At 36.1% G+C, this 21,052-nt stretch overlaps 1 protein-coding gene across 1 annotated transcript in view; it reads right to left on the bottom strand.

Moving 5' to 3' along the window:
* ptpra (protein tyrosine phosphatase receptor type A) overlaps window positions 1-19,989 on the bottom strand; it is a 32,342-nt gene extending 12,353 nt beyond the window's left edge. Inside the window, exons 1-12 of the mRNA XM_056446940.1 lie at window positions 19,888-19,989; window positions 16,990-17,077; window positions 14,193-14,606; window positions 11,195-11,206; window positions 10,366-10,450; window positions 10,049-10,122; window positions 8,240-8,376; window positions 5,944-6,034; window positions 5,713-5,789; window positions 1,977-2,013; window positions 1,774-1,871; window positions 1,451-1,570 (exon numbers count right to left, since the gene is read on the bottom strand). Of these exons, the coding sequence (XP_056302915.1) occupies window positions 1,451-1,570; window positions 1,774-1,871; window positions 1,977-2,013; window positions 5,713-5,789; window positions 5,944-6,034; window positions 8,240-8,376; window positions 10,049-10,122; window positions 10,366-10,450; window positions 11,195-11,206; window positions 14,193-14,606; window positions 16,990-17,077; window positions 19,888-19,989 (1,335 nt within the window). The remainder of the gene's footprint in view (window positions 1-1,450; window positions 1,571-1,773; window positions 1,872-1,976; window positions 2,014-5,712; window positions 5,790-5,943; window positions 6,035-8,239; window positions 8,377-10,048; window positions 10,123-10,365; window positions 10,451-11,194; window positions 11,207-14,192; window positions 14,607-16,989; window positions 17,078-19,887) is intronic.
* Window positions 19,990-21,052: the final 1,063 nt, after the last annotated feature.

The following is a 21,052-nucleotide window of genomic DNA, read 5'->3' on the forward strand; positions in this document are numbered from 1 at the left end:
AAGTATAAATAGAGTTTCATTAAAAGGTTTATTGAGATGGTGATTGGATGTATGTTGGCCTGATTGGGTAGCTTTACATGGGACATGGGAAATATAAGATCTGTTAACATTTATTTAAGACCTAACTATATTTAATTGAATTTAATTGGCCTTAAATTTTGTTTTTGAAATGTAAGACATTTTTAGACCCCTCAGACACCCAGAGTATATAAATAACACTAAAACACACTGGCCAAATTCACTATCATATCATCAATACACAATATTAAATCATTAATAATTTGTGTATTATATTCTATTACATATATTTGATTATTACAGTTTTTCTAAATGGCTTTGGTGCATTTCTCACAACACTATTTACATTTGCACAACAGTTAATGCATTTCTCAAAACAATTAGTCATATGTGCATATCATAGTAGCAGTTTTTCATTCCCTCCAACAAATTGCAAATGCTTTGGACAAGTATCAATCAACTCTCTGCTGTTTTAAAACATTATCATTTGCTTATGTCATGTCAGTCAAAATTAACTAAACTTGTGAATGCTGAATAGTCATTTCATATAAAACTAATAGTCCTCATTTCATTACTTGAGTCTTTACACACAAAAATGTTGAACTAGTTGTTAAAATCTGTCTAGAAAATTTTATAAAGAAATTTTAATCTTTTTTTTCCTGAAAATGTCTTCTAAATTGAACAATTTCATGAATGATATTCAGACCCATGTATGTTGTAGGTTCAGTTCCAATATGTAAATAAGGGTGTATTTATTCTTTTGCACAGTGCTGGGAATAAATTAGAATTGCAAAGAGCAAATGCAGTAAAAATGTGAAACATACATATTCAGTGTCTTGTACTCAGATACCTCACTAAATGCATTGATGTCTAACTTTACTGTAGTTTTCAAATGGCTGTGCAAATAGTTTATAGCGCTGTCTTGAGCATTTTCAGGAAGTGTCACCAAAATCTGACTTACAATGTACAGAGTAAACTGTCATAATGAAAACATGACAAAGTTATTTGACTATCTTGCTCATAAATGGTGTCAGGACTTTTCATCTTGATGACACTGACACTTTCATTGACATCAATACATTCTTTTGAGGAATGAGCTATCCATTTTGAGCAAGTGACACACTTTTGCAGGTTATCAACTTGGTTTTGCAGTTTCCACTAATTGTTTTGAGAAATGTATTAACTGTTGTGCAAATGTAAATAATGTTGTGAGAAATGCACCAAAGCCACTGAAAAACACTGTAAAAGCTTACATTTAGACCGAAAAGAGTGTAAAGTGCAAAAATCTAGCTAGGATGATTAGTTTATGCTTAAACCCTTAACATTTAACATGATGCAATGCATAATAATAATAATAATGATGATAATGCATAATTAGGTTAAGAATGTGTATGTAAAGACAACTCGCATGATGATTTTTATTAAGTTTTACCTGCTGAATGCAGAACTTCCGGATGGTGTAGTCAACCAGGATCATTGTGTCCTCTACAGACACGCGGATGTTTCCGTAAGTCCAGCATCCCTGGTCAGGCCAGTACTGAGCACATTTACACTGCGGATATGAAGCACAGTCTATCACAATCATCATACATCTTTATTAATGGCCATCATTCTGGAAGTTGCACTCTAAATCCATTATGTGAGACCGCAATAAGAGCCGAGGCGTAAAAAAAAAAAAAAAAAAAAAAAATCACAGGATCAGCTTACGCTTATTTGACACTTGATTACAGTGAATACATTTGTTGCGGTGTTCACCTCTTTCCGCTCCTTCAGATTGGTAACCATGACGATGGTGGCAGTGTTTTGCTCCCAGATCATCCTCCAGTAGTCATTGACTGTTTCTTCTTTTGGTCCTGTAATCACAAATCTTCTGTTAACTATTGTATAAAAATAATAATAATAAATTTTTATGAAGTTGAGAGAACAAATTTTTAATAAAGTAACTTTTTTTTCTGTACCTTGTGCTGCAATGAATTTGTTTTTCTCCTGGTATCCCTTATGATAAAGGAAAAAAAAACATGAAAAAGTGACTTCAAATTTAATATAATTTAATTATTATTAAAGATTTAAGCTGCATGATCAACACCAACAGGCACTGAAATATTTCTAGTTGTTTTAGCAAATTTTGTTCAACTTTAATTATTTATTTGTTATTTATTGCCACATCAGCAACTTATGGCTATTTCATGGCAAAATGGATATATAAAAAATATTACATGATAAAAACTAATTCGCATTACAATAAAAAGTTACTTGGACAAATATATAGAACAGAACTAAATAAAATTCACACAAAAACATATTGAAAGTTAAATATGATTTTTCAGTTCAATTTTTCATAAATAATGTAAGATTCTTCCTGGTGGTACCTTTTAAAAACTGTCCATCAAAGTACTCTCCTTATAAAAATTTTGTCTAATTGTATTCATACTTCCACATTCCAACTAAATATGTTTCATGGTAAGAGCAGCTTGGCAGTAATTAAATTTAGCTGGTGCTTTGTTATTCAGAAAATACAAACGAGTCAACCTAGAATGTCCAATTTGGCATCTAGTATAGACAGTTTGTTCATGCCTGGTCGCAAAATTATAATTTGCAAAATGTCTCATTTATTTTCGGTTTAATTTCATGTAAGTTATTATTTATGCAGTTGTCTCATTCCCTTTGCCATGTTTTGTTTATATACAAATTAATTGTAGGTTTAAGGTCCTCAGGATGAATTAAACATTCTGTCACTTTCAAGGAGATTTGCTACTTCATCTACCAGTTTGTTTCCATATAGTGATTTTGTTCAACTAAATGAAATAATAACTAATAAAAACTAAATAGTGGTGCTGAGTATATATCTACAAAAGTTTGGGTACCCTCTCTTGTGTGGATTTCAAAATCTGTAGTCACTTGATGCTGATTGTTTACAACACAAAAGTGATTTGAGAGACTCAGAGAACCTTAACAATCCAAAATAGATGCCATCAATCATGAAAAAGGATTTTAAGATTGCTAGTTGTGCTTTTCCTTATTGTGAACCTGAAAGTAGCAACATGGCAACCTCAAAAGAACTTCCGAATGACCTAAAACTAATTCACCAACATGGAGGAGGATGCAAAAAGCTATCACAAAGGTTTAAAGTCTCCCATCTTCAGTCAGAAATATAGTGAGAAAAAGGAAGGTCCCATGAACAATTCTTGTGAAGGAAAAATATGCTAGACCAAGAAAAATATCTGAAAGACTAAGGCGAAGAATGGTTAGAATGGTCACAGACAAACCACAGATCACCTTCAAAAAGCTCCAGGAACAGTTATAGGTCGCATGGATTCCACACAGTATCAACAGATTCTTAAGAGGAATGTTCAGGAATCAGTCAAGAGGCTAAAGTTACGGCAGGGTTGGATATTTCAGCAGGACAATGAGCCAAAGCACAGTTCCAGATCTACCAGGGATTTCATGCTCAGACACAATATAATGTTCTAGAATGGCTATCCCAGTCCCCAGACTTGAACATCATTGAAAAACTAAGGATTGATTTGAAAAGTGCAGTTCATGCTCAGCACCCATCAAACTGTTGACATTTTGCAAGGAAGAATGACCCAAAATTCCTTCAGCAAGAACTCAGGGACTTATCATTGACTATATGAAGCGTTACAGGATGTTATTTCAGCAAAAGGTAGCTGTACAAAAGATTTATTTCATTCTGTTAAGGTGCCCCCATTTTTGCAGCTGCCAGTTTTTGTTAAAACTTAAATTGCATTAAATCTGTTGATTAAATAAATGTTGTGTCAGAAATGAAATGTTGCTTTTTTCCTAGGGTATGAAATATATCCAAATGAAATTGCTGATTTGAAAGGTCAGCATGCCATGACTTGCAATTCTGAAAATAATTGGCCAAACAGGGGTGGCCAAACTTTTGCATAACTGTATATACTTTCTATTATATGCATATCTATTCTATAGCTAAATATTAATAATTATTTACTCAAATATATGCATGAATGTGTGTATTCATATAAACTCACTACACCCTCTTATATAAGAGGGTGGAGTGAGAAGATTGTCACGCACTGAGGGAGGCATTGTGCCGAAACGTCTTTGTTTTGTATCTCCTAAGAACATAAACTAAAGCTATATAAAAGAAATAATTTAATGATCGCGAATCATGACCTTCTGAACGATATTATTAACAAAATTAACACACCAACATTTTTAAAAACTGCGAGTGTGCAGTGCAGACTTTATTACTGTATTTATAGAAACATTATAAATATTCACAGCACACACACATACAGTATAGTATGCCTTTTATTTAGGATGTGATTAATTTTTGCCCGGCACTACTATACAGTTATATTTACTATTTACTCCGATCAGGACTTTTGCAGCCAATACCGAGTACCAATTCTGATGCTTCAGGCTTTATAATGCATAAAGCACATTTTCCCTCAAAGTATGACACTTAAGTGGAGATCTTGTCTCACCTAAGAGAATAAATAAAAGAGGTTGCATGTAATCCTTTAAATATTTCTGTGATAAATATTTAAATAAATACATCTCTTATAACCATTTGGTGTGGACATGCCATGGTCAGAAGCAGCTTCACTGAAAATAATAATAATAAATAAAACCAACAAAAATTGGTAATAAAAATGACTAACAATGCAATTTGGAAACAATGCAAATGATTAAGACTTTAACATGTCTCTATGAAGAAAAAGTTTGGAGTGCATATTTGATGCATAAGAAGTTAAAATGCACACCTATAAATAACTTCTGTACTAAAAGAAAACATGCCTATAAACTACTGTTTAGTGCAATATGTGTATTACATGAAGTTATATTGTATATATTAAATATTGAAGTTTTAATTTACTTTAATATTTCCCTAATGCATTATTTTCAAAAACACAGAACTTTCAGTTTTTGTATGTAAAAAGGCCTGAATGCATGCAATATTTTGCTCATCTCCAACTATTAATAGAACCACAATGACCATAACTCTGGACAGTCTCACAGCAGCTCGATTGCACGATAAGAGAGAGGGGGATTTGCACTTTATTGCTCTATTCATTTAACTTAACAAATGTAATGCTTAGAACATCACAGTGTTCCTTTCGCGATCTGTTTTCTTGCTCATTCACTCTCGTGGCCATGATTTCTGGGGCACTTCATCCAATTTGCGGGGATCGTAGAGTAGCTGAGCTTCTGATAGAGGTCATGTGGTTGATCATACAGTCGCATCACAGCAGCTCAAAACACTGGATAATAGAGTTGTGACAATAGACTAAATAACAGTTCACTCGTCTGTATATATTTTATCTGCTGTGACGCGAGCGCATTGATCTCTCACGCCCCCACACATCTTTTACCTCCTCGCATGTTGTAGCTGCTGATGTATAACCCAGTGTGCACGTGTGTCTTCCTCTACTTGTAAACAAACACCTGAGAAGGTTCATAAGATCGGCCAGATCAGCGAGTACCGATTGAGTCATGAAATGTGATTATTGACCGATGTTGATCTCCGGCCAATCACTCAGAGCTTCCCTAATATTTACAAACAATACTACTACTACTACTACTACTACTAATAATAATAATAATAGACTAAACTAAATTAAGATTTGATATAAAATATGAATAAAAATAATATACAAAAAAATTAACTGTTATTAAGAACCCAAAAGTATGTCAGCACTGACTTACATTTATGTAGGAAGCGTTGATATAGTCTGAGTCAGGAACACCCTCCAGAGAGGTCAAATGAACTCTTGAATGATCATCTGAGGGGGAAAAAAGCAAGGTTAAGACCCACAGCATTAATACTACATTTATTACAGTGAATTTCACACAGTGATGTTCTTTGTAGTCCTTGTACTTCTACTAAAAGTGTGCTTTGTCAGCTTTGGTTCGGAGATAAATGTGGGAAAGTCTTACAGGGCAGGATGTTGACATATCTGTTCTTCTCCTTATTCTCCTCCTTGGAGGCAGCATCACATGAGGCTTGAATGGGACACACCGGCAGCGCCTGCAGAGAACAGACAAATCCTCAAAGATCATGAGAGCATAACAGAGAGATTCACACTAACAACAGTGGACTATATTGGAGGAAACTTGTATTTTAAAGGCCACTGAATGTGAACTTTGCGCAGTTTAGACCAGAATAGAGGGTGAGATATATATTGAGTAGCTCCTCCTCTTTCAAAAAAAACAGCCAATAGCATTTGGTCTATGCTAGTCAGAGTCATAGAGAGTGTAGTAATAGTTCTTTCAGGTCTGATGTGGGTAACTGGATGAAACATTACATTTCGATGCTTTCATCTATATGTTGGGACATTGTGAAATTTGAACAACAAAAATTATGACTTAACTGCAAATTGTTTACTTGGTTTAGTTAAATACTTCATTCATGAATGCAAAAGTTCAAAAATAGCACCTCAATTGAAACTAGCACCTCCTTTAAAAAAATTAGTTTGCCACCTATAGAGACTTTGAAAATAATGAAGAATGACAAGGCAAAAAAATGGTGTGATCTGTTCAAAGAATATGGTTTTATTTAAACACAAAGTTCATGTCTGATATGTCTGCACTGTATGTTGATTTATTTTTGTTATTTTATGCATTATTATTGTTTTGTTTGTTTGTATAATGCTACAGCTAAGTATTTAATTCTTTGTATTATGGTCATTTCTCAGTCAATTTGTGAAAGACTTCAATGAAATTAAAGGCTGGGTTATACTTCTGCGTCGAGTGATCGGCGTGACCCATGGCGCCTGCCTTGTGTGTAGCCATGCATTTATATTTCTGCATGCTGTTTGTGCTGCTCCGCAATAACACTTCCCAAACGCTAGGTAGGCGTAGTTTTTTATGTTCCTCTGTGTAATGTTTCTTTGTGGGTATTTAGCTTTTTATGAATACTTCAAGTAGCTAAAACTCACTCAATTCAAAGGTGGGAACCGGCGGACATGCAACAACAATAATCATAAGGTAAACCCAAAACAACAGTCTCCAACTGGAGATCCTTAACAGGACTTTACATTTGTAAACACTCGCTCCAACGGGTTCACATAGCTCTTAGTTCCGTCCCCACTGGCTACAGCTACCAAGCTGACCAATCACAGGGCTTGTGCCATACGTTGTTGTGACATTGATTACATTTTTTGAGAGGTGCGCATCAGCGTCAGCCATAGCGAGGGCTATGCGACCTCACGAAGGTTGCGGCGGAGCATATGCATGCGCTTCATGCAAAAGTATAAATTAGCCTTAAGTTTGGTCTAAATTACTGTGTTTTTCAAAGGCAAATAAAAAAAAAGCGCAGCAATAGTCTACTGTAGTCAACATTCAAAGTGAATCAAAAATATTTTTAAAAATTGTCCTGGGACAAGAATGTGAATTGTTCAATAGTTTTAGCAAGTTTTAGCAAGTTAATATTGTTAGTTATATTGTTAGATAATGTTAAAACAATCAACTTTTAAAAAATTTCATAACTCTTAAAAGTGCAAAACCAACCATCTTCAACTGTAACTCGGCTGTAAATTCTAACTTCTGGGAACTATTGAGAGGCTCCATGAGCAGCCATTGATGACGATAAACATTCCATTGGAATCAATGGAGTTGTCGCAACTCTCTCTCTCTCTCCTTCTATGGTTCTGTGAAGACTGATGCCAATTCTTCATGAACTCCCTCTGACATGAGTCAGAAGAGAAGCAAAGTGTGGAAAACTGCAAACAAAATAGCTTGACAGATGCTCAAGACGGTGTTCCCAATGGCCGACTGTTAGCATCCCGGCCTCAAAAAACATGGAAGAATTTAGATCGACACTGTCAGCTATTGGTTATTATTTTCTTATATGAAAGTCTCAGTTACATGAAAATAAGTGATAAATCATAGCAGCATCTTATTGAGGGTGAGACACTTCAGTTAATTTGATTGGTCAGAAAATCTGATGAGAAGCTGAAGTGCTTGGTTATGTCATAGAAAAAGCATTAATCCTTATTGGTGGAAGGGAGAAACATTTGCAAATATATGATGGGAGTTTTGAATGCTTATATCTTATTAATGTTAATTTGTGTTTGTTTTAGAGCATAATAGATTTTAGACATCCTTCAGAGTAATAGCTTTAAAACTTTAATTTTGTTTTCAGGTGGACTTTAAATGGCATAATTAATAGATGGTTAAATCAGGACAGTGATCCAACAATTCCAGAAGATTCAGTGTTGGTTTGTGCACCTACATTAAATTCTTCCCGGAAGAGTTTATTGTCATCAGCCATTCGGCGGTTCATTTCCTCCTCCAGCTTGTCGACAGGAAGAGGTGGGTACTTCCTGTTAGTGCTTGGAGAGCGAGCCAATAACGGTACACTCTGGAGTTCTGTAAGATGGTGCAGGGAAAAAGAAACACGGGGTGGAGAAAGGAAAACAGAAACACGTCAGTCAATGACAAAAGCTAAAAGGATTTTTTTAATGAAATATTTTTAAGAATGACTTGCAGTTTATCACTGTTGTATAGCAGATAACCAGCAGAGGGCAACAAAGTACAATTCAAGGAGAAAAGCTCTCATGCATTCCCAGTCACTGAATCATGATGTAAAATTTAATTTGCAGCTAGTAGTGAATCCGGCTTATTAATTAAATAGATTTTAATGTTAACTTCATTATATTTGTTACAAAAAGGGATAAACACAGAACATCACAGATATAAAGTCTAATTTTATAGTTAACTAAAATAAGCTTTCTTATTATTACTGTTGTTGTTAAAATAAATATTAAATCCAATTAAATAAACTATTAATATTTTAAAATAGAGTATTTGAAATACAACTAAAATAATTAATATATTATAAAACAAGTTTACAATTACTAAACATCATTTAATTTTACTAATTTAATTAATTTAACTGGAGACCATTTTTACATAAACAGAGAACTAAATAGATATTATATTATATTATATTATATTATATTATATTATATTATTTAAATTGAGTTACATTAAATTATTAGAAAATACATCTCATTTTTCATTCATTTAAAATTAAAATGTTTGCTTTTTCTGGCAGAAGTCAGGATCTTTTTTGGTTTATTGTGCTCCCTGCAGTTGAAAATACCCTCTTTGAGTTGCACAATGCAGTTAAATGAGATCATGTTTATGATTTGTCATGAACACATTCACATAAATGAGAAAAATAAGCTTTTTTAATATAATTTCTTAAGCATGGTTTATTGTTAGGCTATTCATAGGCTAAATTTGTAAATACAGCTGATGTAAAAGCATTTTTAATGTTTAAGATTTAGGCTCCTGCAGAAAAAAAATACTGTTTTCATTGTAACCAAATGTGTGTTTATTTAAATATTAATATTATACTAATTTAGGTGATTGACTGCTGGCATAACGATGTGGATGATGTAACGTTACTGTTAGTATCTAGGCAGTTTTGAAAGATACTTTCACTTAGCCAGATTGCTTGCGTTTCCACTTATACAAGAAAACCACTTGTTGCGTTTGTTACTACAGACATTGTTGCTGTCCACTCGGGAAATACAACTCGTTTGGTTCACTTCGCAAGCTTACGAGCTGAGTGCGCGCACTTAGTCAAGAACTATGAATGCTTTTATATTTGACGTGCTCGCCAGAAACACAAGCATTTCTCATGTGAGATATGAGATGAATTTCAAATATCACAAATTAGAAAAGCTTGGCCAGTTAAATTATGCTACTGTAAGTAATGCTTATTCAGCAATAATTCTCCAGTATTGATAGCAAGACCTTTAACGTCAGAGGTTATGTGATACTTGATAATGTAGCACCGATACCAATAAAGTACCAAGTTTCGGTACCCATCCCTACTTCCCATTTTCATTTAGTTTTACTTGAAGAACTAATAAAAATAAAATTCAACAATATATATACTTATGTTTTATGCATGTATACGTTTTCGTAAAATTTAAATAATCAGTCAAACTAAAATTAAAAAGAAACCAAAAACGAATGCAAACTCCTACTAAATCTCCAGCGACGCATCAGTGATGGTGAAATAACTCACCTGTGTCGTCAGCTCTGCCGTTGGTCAGGCGGAAGGAGTTGGAGTGGCTCCCTGCCTGCTTGTACTTCTTAAACCTGCCACAACAGAGCCCAACAAAAAGCCAATCATTACCATGGCAACTGGACAATTGATGCCTGCGGCCCCCGCTGGCGACGAGGCTTTCCTGATGAATGGAGCTTTCTCAACACTTTCTCTACGACTGCACTGGTTCTCTTATGCTCTAAGTGCTTCTTACTCATGACTTTGTCTTTATGTTTTTCTTAATGCTACGAGCAGTTCTTGTACTGAATGGAGAGTTTGTGAATAGTGAATCTTACCTGAGCATGTAGAGGATGATGATGATGAAGACAATGACCAGCAGAGAGGACAAGGCAACCATCACCGCCATGATAGCTGTGTCATCTGTGTGCAGAAGATTTTAAAATAGCAGTTGCAAATATTTTCATCTTCTAATAGGTTGCACAATATATGGCTACCAGCAGGGTGCGAATTATACATTAACAATCGGGGGGTCAAGTTATTCGATAACGTTGAACCAAATTTATATATTTATTTCAATTACATCTATTTAATTAATCAAACTTGTTATGTTTTCAGTGCGTTGAGAGATGGTTAATTTAGTGGGTAATTACATTTGTGATATTAAATAAACATATTAATGGATGCCCATGAAAGACTGCACACATTTTTATTTTACTGTTTAACTTCCATGTGCAAGCTAGGGTATAATAAAATACAAATTATGCATCTTGTTTTATGGACAGCTACAGTACAAATGCCTATTTTACAAGAAACATGTGTTGTGAACACTTGCACTGTCTGTTGGTGCTCTAGATTTCATAACACTCAATTCATATTTTTAGTGCAAACATGCATTCACGATGGTATGGACCATTACAGGGGTGGTCAAATGTATATTTAAGTTATCAATTATTTTAATTATTACACAGAGTAAACTATTTCTTAACTATTAAAGGGCAGACCCCCCCCCACATACATCTTGTTTTGATGTGCTTCAGGGGGGCTCAAGCGTTAATTGGGGGGGTCTGAGCCCCCAAACCCCCTGTAATTCACACCCTGGTTACCAGTAAACTACATTAAATTAATTAAATTAAAATAAATAAATAAATAAATAGTTAAACTTACCTTGCTCTTCACCTTTGTTGAAGGAAGGGGAAAACAACAATAGATTAGATAATGAAAACTCAGTGAAAACTGTAAACTCAACTCTTCACAATTAGGCCCTTTTTCCACCTGGTAATAGTGTTTTCGTTATTGGTAATCAATTGTTTTGGTAATCAATTCACAAGTGGTCAGCTAAGACAAGTGGTCGCCGGCAGCTAGCTCTCTGCAACTCTCACATGGTCGCCCACTGAAGCCAAGCAGGGCTGCGCCTGCTCAGTACCTGGATGGGAGATCACATGGGAAAGCTAGGCTGCTGCTGGAAGTGGTGTTAGTGAGACCAGCAGGGGGCGCTCAATCTGTGGTCTGTGTGGGTCCTAATGCCCCAGTATAGTGACGAGGACTCTATATTGCTCAGTGAGCACAGTCTTATGGAAGAGATGATAAACCGAGGTCATGACTCTGTAGGGTAGGGTATTGAAACCCGGTGCCATTATTGCACCGGTACCTTTGTAACCAGTATGTACCAGATCAAATCAGCATATGAATTTCGGTGCCTAATTTCGGTGCCACTGGTGCTGCGACAAGGACTTAAGAAGCATCAAGGGGTTCATCAAAGGCACACATAGGCGTGTCACACACATCTCTAAACATTTAATTCTAAACAACTTTGAGGAATACGGACAGACGATGTCAAGCGATTGTTATTGTTGCTTAGTGAACGTGCGCAGTACAGCGCATTCAGCCTGGTTTTCAGAGAGCAAGAGTGACTCTCTTCAAATCAACACGCATGATCGCTTTCATCAAATTTGCTTAAACTAATCATTCTGCGTATTTTAAAAGCAAGGATTCTGACACAGCAACGTGCTTTACAAAAGTTGCGTGTAAGGGGTAAACCTGTCAAAATTAATGACACATTTGAGGGCTCTAAAAGGCAAAGGAATGCCTCTCTCGCGTGCTCTAGGTGTCACATGCAATCGCTCCCTCAGGCACTCGCTCCCTCTGCTTTCGCGGCACTTGCTCTCTCCGTTACGGTGCTGCACGCATCAGTTCCCCGCATTCGTTAGAAGTTGACGCCCAAATTGACACAGGTAATAAAAAGATTAAACTTCAGTCATGTTCATGTTATGAAACACTATCAAAATGTCCACTGTTGATGATATTGGACTTCTGTGTTCAATAACGATTTTAACACTTTTAATATAGGAAGTCCTTGGCTATGCAGAGACCATAATTAATCAGAAATCTAGTGTACATAGTTTTACGTTAGGAAATGCAGTCTTAAATTTACCAACAGTCGGCAAGTACCAAGGAACAGATGTAACACATTGATCAAATGTAGTTTTCAGTCACACTCATGTAAGTCATATCCAACTCGTTTAGTTTTGCCTTCATTCATTTTTGATTTCCGTCTTTAACACATGATTTATTTACAACACTTTTTTAAACATAATAGTTTAATGAACTAATTTCTAATATCTACTTTTTATCTTCCCCATAGTGACAGTCAGTGCATAACATTTTAATAGTTATTTTGCAAGACAGTTGTATTGAGACAAAGTCCCTTTAAGTATTTTATAGTCTTTTATTCAGATTAAAGTGTAATTTAAAGACTTAATCAGTTAACTACGAAAGTTGAAATAATTAGTCTAATTATTTTGTAACTGATTTGTTGTGTATATCAAATATATACAGTAAATATTTCTTAAAGAGCCTAATACTGACCTTAATTTTTTTTATTAAAAACTGCTTTTATTCACGAAATAAACAATAAGAAATAGATTTATTATTATGACTCCAGAATAATTATTTTTTAAGGAAACACTGAAAATTTCCAGAAACATTATTTTAAATGAATGGGAGGGCAAAATAAATTGACTTCAACTGTAGGCCTATCTGTTAAAGTTTACAGGTGCAACAATGTGCCTTGATGTACTTGAATGTTAGAAATGTGTCATCCTACATCAGTACAAAGTTACTTGTCAAATAAATTAACAAGAAAGATTATTTTGAGTTTAAGTTATTTAATTATCTTGTTTATGAAGACTGCAGAGTGATGCATGAAAAAAATGACTTCGAATAATTTTTTAAGTATTTTTTTTCTGGCAAATTCAGCCAGGATGCCGGGGTTAAACCCCTACTCTGTTTTGAAGGACATTTTTAATGACCACAGAGAGTCAGGACCTCAGTTTATTGTCTCATCCGAAAGACAATGCTCACTGAGATGTAAGAGTTCTCACCAATATACTGGGGTGTTAGGACCCACACAGACCGCAGGTTGGGCGCCCCCTGCTGGTCTCACTAACACCACTTCTGGCAGCAAACTAGCTTTCCCATGTAGTCTCCCATCCAGGTACTGACCGGCTTAGCTTTAGTGGGCGACCAAGAGAGAGTTGCAGAGAGCTACCTGCCGGCACATAGGCACGTAGGTAAAAATCTGCTAAATAAGCTAATAAATAAATGTCATATGCTTTAACACATCATAGACATTGAGTAAACCTCCACCTTTTTTGCATTCTCCAGATCATCAAATTATTCAATTAAATCAGGGTTTCTCAACCACGTTCCTGGAGGATCACCAGCTTGGCACATTTACCATGCCTTCTTTACCAAACACACCTGATTCAGATCATTAGCTCATTAGCAGAGACTAGACTGAAAGACCTGTGATGTATGTGATAGACAAAGGAGACATGAAAAACATGCAGTGTTGGTGGTCCTCTAGGAACGTGGTTGAGAAACACTACTGAATTACACTTTTTAATCCTACTAGCCTTTTAATTATACAAAAGTATTTTCCTTTGAGTGATGATGCTTGTGTTTTGAGTATCACTTTGTGGCAGTGCCAATGTGCCTCTGAAGTAGACATTATTAAGCTTAACTAATTAATTGATTGTTAATCTAATTGATAATCGATTACTGAAATGTGTGTGAATGGACATTACTAGTTCAGATTGATGAAATTAAACTTAAAAGTAGGTGTAAAAAAAAAAAAAAAAAAAAAAGAACAGACGAATGGTACCTTCCGGCTTGTTGACGTCAGCAGTGGTGGCATCAGCTGGGGTATACAAGGTCTCCGTCTCGGGCTCTGAAGAGGACTGGGTGGATGTGGGATCAGGCGTTGGCGTCCCTGCTGGAGCCAAAACGGTGGTCTGGTGATCTCCAGTTTTGTTGGTGGTGAGAGACAGGGATGTGGCAGATGGGGTTGGCGGTACAGGTGGTGCCTCTGTGGGGACGGCCACAGTTGGAGGGGAGACGACTGGAGGTGCAGTGGGAGCCTCTGGGGCCACAGTGCCCTCAGAGTCATTGGATGCTTTTGTCGCAATAAGTTGTGGGGACGGTGTGGAAGATGGAGCGGCAGTTGGGGGCGCATTGGTGGCTATAATTACGGGTGTCGTAGGAGGATGTGGTGTAGGTTTGGTGGTCTGGACCGCACCTAAGATGAAGATTTTACAGCTTTAGAATATATATGTAATACAATACATTTATGAAGTAAACAGGCTTCATTAATGGGAATCTGATATATTTTTTCACAAATAGCAATATGAAGAACGGTTTATTCTTTACTATCGATTGCTTGCTTGAAACTTAAGACTTTCAAGACAACTAATGCTAAAATGCACAAGACAAAAAACAACAACAACAACATATTTAAAACTAAACTGTTTTAAAAAAATAACTGCAATTTACAATATTTAAACAGATTTTTATTTCAAGTAAATGCTGATTATTTAAAATTTCTAGCAAACCTCCAAAAATGTAGCATAATGTATAAAAAATATGAAGCTTTCCTGATGACCAAATCTGCATATTTGAAAGACTTCTGAAATATCTATAAAAATTTTGATAATTTTTTATTTATTCACCAGAACAAATGACATTTTCCAATATAATAAAATGAGCAACACATTTTAAAGCGGTAAGAATAATTCACATTATTACTTTTTTATATCATATACTGTCTAAAAATAAATTGAAAATAAAAAAATTTATTCAGCCTTTAAGAGCGTTTATCTACAGATATTTTAAAATCTTAAGGCTCATACACAACGGGAAGCTTTTCGAATGGGAAGGTGATTTTCATCTGCGTTGAGCAGAGTAAACATGCAAAATTACCACCCGACATTAGATGGCACTTAATGAACTTGCAAGTCACGAAATAAAAGTGAAAAAAACATCAAATCCTATTTGCCACTCTCTATTTCTACTGACACTTGGGCCCAATTCCAATTATACCCCTTAGCCCCTCCCCCTCGTTTTGCGCGTTTACGTGAAGAGGTAGGGGTGTCCCAATTCTCTTTAGCTTGAAGGCATAGGGCTAAGGGAAAAATCTAGATACCCCTTCGAACAGAGATTTTTCAGGACCACACTCGAAACCAAGGGGTAAGAAAATTTCCCAGAATACACCAGCTACAACGGCAGGATAGTTACACTCGGAAGTAAGGAGACGCACAAATTTTGTCATTATTACAAATTTTTACAACAAACAAGCACATGAGTTAATACATAACGACGTGCGTGTTTTACCATCATGATTAAAAACAAAAAAAAAAACACTAAAATAAAAACTGCTAAATTTCACTGTCTATAATCCATAATAATAACTCCTGTAAAGCAGTCTTACAACATTTTGTCACTCGATGACACTCGATCTCACATGAAGCAAAAGATTGAGATGACATATCATCACGTTGATGTGCTGTAGTGCTGTCCCATTTCTTAGAAGTAAAATTTTGAAGCCCTTCCCCTTTACACTGTTTCAAGGGTCAAGGGGAAGGAGTAGGGGTACTAAAAATAAAATTGTGATTTGGCGTTAGTGTGCACATTAGTTTAGTCACGAGGCATTAAACATCAAAAAGCAACAACAAAACACATCCTGGTGTTAACGAACCTTAATACACCACAAATTTTTAAATGGTACCTTAGATAACAGAAGTTTCATTACAAATAAAGGTGGACACTGGGTATCTCACAAAACAAAATTAGGTGTGGGAGGAAACGTTGTGTCCTCCAAGCAATTCCTAACTAATTTCCAGGGCCTCAAAATATTTGACATTTTTAGATGGAGTAGATGGATCGCAATGGCTTCTTTCAACATGTCCTTAACTTCCTTCATCAATGATATAAAAATATTTCAGATTGAATGAAACTGTTCTCAATTTGATCAGCTGACATAAATCACAGAGAGATTTAACATACAAAGCAATACAAATCTATGGTAAAAGTGACTAAATGAATCATTTAAAAAAATAACTAGACCTTCCAAGGGTTTGTTCACACTTGATTGTTTTCGTTTGATAAACAAACTCTGGTGCAACTCCTCTATTAGTGAGGTTCATTTGAATATGTGTGAATGGTGCCACCTGTACCAAACAAATGGGACTTTTAAAAATATGACTCCCAGGGCATTTCCAGAAGAACACTGGTGTAGTATGACTGAAATAAATACACAACACAGACCATTGACATCTAAACAAACAAACAAATAAACCAAAAACAGGATATGACGCCACAAGATGCAACCATAAATTGACAAAATGCTTAAGCACACCAGGTTCAGTACAGAAGATCTTGATTGTGTGTGACAGACTTTCTGCTATGGTTCTGACTCCTTAACACATTTTACAACCTTGTGTAAAAAGGCTAAATGTTTGACCATTCAATAAGGCAGTTCAGTCTTACAAAAATTAGTGTGGATGCCATCATTTTCCTTTCTGCAACGAATAAAAGAACCAAACTACAAGTGTGAACACACCCTAAGGGCAGTGAGTTTGCTTTTGTAATGAGGAAGGGTCTAAACCAAAGCAACAGGGTCTTACCTGAAAGCTCAGGGAGAGTCTGGGCCGTGCTAAGGGCCACAAAGGCCACATGCAGGAGCAGGAGCAGGGGACACACACCCATACTGCCCTGAAAAACACACAAACCAGCAGCAAACTATGACTATGTCTTTAAAATATGCACCATTTCAAAGCAGTACTTAAAAGTGACCAAATTAGACAATTAATATTTACTATATTTTGAAATTGGAATTTTGCAATCTTTAATCAAAATAATGTCACCCCCATCTTCAACAACATTTCTATAATGGCATGAAGCAAAGCAACCATGAAATGACAACAATCCAATGGCTTAATCAATTACGGATGGACAAATTCAAGCCATATCTTAGATTTAAGGTATTAACAGTGTTATTGAAATATTTAGTATCAAACACCACTGAAGCAATACAATAAATTTTTATTCCCTATTGTGACATTTACAAGAAAAACTAAATATTTGTAAGGAGACCCAAACCCTACTGTCAACCCCCACATGGAATACACAGCATGTGTTGCATGGGATAATTATGTGATATTTCTTTGTTTTTGCCTTAAATCTTAACGCTATGTACTGCCTTTAATGTGACTAGTTAAACATTTATTTTCTGGTCCAAAAACCTAAGAAGGGTATTCAGCATTGGAACAAAAAAGCTACTAGTGAGTGCCTCGCAAAATAGTGGGGCATTGCGAGCTAATGGTCCTACAGTAGAAAAGCAACATGATTTCAGCCTTGCTACTCGAGTTCTGGCACTACTGGCACTGGCTGGCCCAATAAAAGACCTGTCTTAGGCCCCGTTTACACAAATGCTTTTTGTTTTAAAACGCATAGGTTTATAGGTTACAACATCCGTACACACTACGCCGAAGTTTTAGAGCGCCAAAAACTGAGTGTTTTGGAAATGCTGAAGAGGCCGTTTTGGTTTTAAAACGCTGCTGCTCCATCTCGGTGTGGATGGGGGAAAAATGGAGACATCTGAAAACGGAGGCGAGGCTGCAGACATTCGCCTCTCATATTAGGGCTTTTCCTTAATATTAAGTAGCCTCTCCTTGTAAGTTCAGACTTCGCAAGTTTGATATGGAAAACTGACTCCCGAGGAGATGTCGGGTAAATCTTCAAAGGGAACAGCGTACTTTATAACCTTATTCACATCATCCTGGATACGTACGTTGTTTCACTATCTTAACAATAAAATGAAAACATGATATAAGGAACTGCTATTTTCATTTTGATATTAACAACTTAACAGACAGCGGAAATGTTGAGGCGTTGTGCTGCATATATGAGCGTCATCTTCACTGTATGCATATTTGTAACAAAACGGAGCCTATAACATTACTGCCTCCTTTCATTTTCATTGAAAATATGAAACATACCCTCTCTTTTGCTGAATATCAGTTTTAATAATCAATAATGGCCATTATAAAAGTATAACGTACAATAAGTTTATACAATATAGGAAATAAAGGCAAACAATCAGTCAATATATTCAATTCAATTCAATTCACCTTTATTTGTATAGCGCTTATACAATGTAGATTGTGTCAAAGCAGCTTCACATAAAAGGTCACAGTAAATAGGAACAGTGTAGTTCAGTTTGAAGTGTTTAAGTTCAGTTCATATAATTAGAATATATTATATAGAATATAATTAGTTAATATATAGAATGTATGTGGTTAATTATTAACTTATCTTTGCGCTCAGTCAAAACAGGTTACCTGAGAACAAGTAATAGATTCAAAAGACCAAAGTTGGGGAATGTCGTTAGATATAGACAACAAGATGAATTAAATATCACGTTTAACAAATATAGTGAGATTGGATCCAGCGGTAGATCCTTGATGAACAGTCTGACGAGCACAGCTCTCATCTAGCTATATGTGCTGCAGTGCATGCCAGAGTGTGTGTGTGTGTGTGTGTGTGTGGTCACTTGATGTGCGTTTTCAGTGGTTTGGTGTAGACAGAGAGTTGTTCAGAAACGCTGGGTAAACACTAGTGTGGATGCGGATCGTTTTCATTCTAAAGCGCCATTTTGAAACGAAAACGCATTAGTGTAAACGGGGTCTTACACTGGCCCAATAGTGGAAATGCGGCTATTGACTAGGGCTGTGAGATTTAAGCAAAAGAAACCTTTCACAATTTTCTTGAACGATATTGCGATTTTGATTTTAATCACGATTTTGTCACAGACAGACTGAATCTGTGTTTACAGTGTGAATCTGAAACATACTTAAAAAGAAAAATAATTAGATCTTTATCAAAATCCTGTAACATGTCTCTAAAACAGACAGAAAATAAAATATAAATCACCTAAAAAAGCTGTAACCAATTGTCTCTAGAACAGACAGAAGCTAAAACAAATGTGTGTGTGTGTGTGTGTGTATGTATGATCCATCAAACTCAAGTAAGGCTCCAATGTTTTGAATGACCAAATATTAGCAGTTGCATGTGTTCACAGATTTGTTTTGTCATGCATAGATCATAGAATACTTTGTGACGTTGCCCTAAAATAGGCCACTTATTGCGTCTTTTGCACACACAAGTCAATTATTTCCAATGGAGGCGCAAGAATTGCGTGCACATATTAAGAGCGGCATGCACGCATATGCCAGGTGCACCCAGCTGAAAACATCTCTTTTCAGACAAACTATAAATGTAACTTTACAGAATGCTGCACCGCGAGTCACGTAACAAGAACTGACCGATCAGCTTCATACTTTGCATGGAACATACACATTTCAGCAATGTTTTGTTAGGTTGTCATCCTCTGAGAAAACGGGTGAAGTTCACCGAGCAACGACAAAGGAGCGACCGCAAAGCACGTTGAAAATGCTGAAGGAAGCGACGCACTCACGTTTTCCACACTCTTTTAGACAATATATGACTGGCTTACAAATTACCTGGTTCTGCCATACATCAGCCTTCCTGTATCCAAAGTAACTTAATCCCATACCACAGACGTTGACTTTTTTTGGCACCAAGTCCTTCTGTGCTGAACTCATCATTCCTGTATACGCAGGCTATTCAGAGCGTACTCACACTATGCTATCCAAACTGTGCCCAGGTGCATTTCCCGGTTCGTTCAACAAGTGTGAGTGCCCCGAATCTGGCCCGAATTCTAAAGAAGCGACATCATTTTTAAGGGACTGTTTCGTATGGATTTCTTAATAATTCTAAATTTTCAATGAATGCAAACTGTCATCATTTATTAAAGACACGAACCCCTCACTGCACGTCAGCTGCATCTTCAGCAAACCTCCTAATACCTGCAGCACGAGAACTTTCATATTTATGAGCGTCAAAAGTGGTGGATCTGCTCTGCAAAATATTTGACTGTGTCTCACTGCATCCCAAATGAGCTTCTCTCTGTTAAACTGAACAGGGCATCATCGATGACGCAAGCGTGCTGCGGCTCGGATGCAATGTGAGTGCAGGCCGTTGGGGGAGATGGGAGGGGGACAACTGTGCTTGGTTCAAAGCAATCAAGCCTAGGGAGAGTATGTCCTCATTCTCCTGTTCTTGTGCACTGTTTAGGCGCGCTGCATTATGATTGGCTCAAATACCATACTACAAGAAAATCGTGCTGTAAGGCAATTTAGAAATCTCGCATGTCCAAATTGCGATTTCGATACAATTTCAATTAATTGCACATCCCTACTATTGACTGGCTATTGAATTTCCATATTTGGGTTATTGTTATAACAGAGTACACAGTTTTGATGAAAGAGAAAAAGAGACTCACCTGAAAAAACGAAACCTGCATCACTCACTCATTCGCACAATGATCCCCTGTAGATAGAAAACAGAGTTTAATATTAAAACTACACAACAAAATTCCCATTATATTGTTCACACAGGAATGTAATTATTTTAAAATCAACTATTTTTACTACTGACGATGCAACAGCTTAATTAAAATAGAAATGTATAGCATTACTAATTGTGTAACGGATCACAAATCTCATGGTTTGGATCACGTTAAGGTTTTTAGTCACAGATCAGACCATTTTTCGGATCAGCCTAAAAGAGGAGAAGACAAATGTAATTTGAGATCCATTTATTAGA

Source organism: Danio aesculapii, chromosome 21 (genome assembly GCF_903798145.1).
Source record: "Danio aesculapii chromosome 21, fDanAes4.1, whole genome shotgun sequence".
NCBI classification, from domain to species: Eukaryota; Metazoa; Chordata; class Actinopteri; order Cypriniformes; family Danionidae; genus Danio; species Danio aesculapii.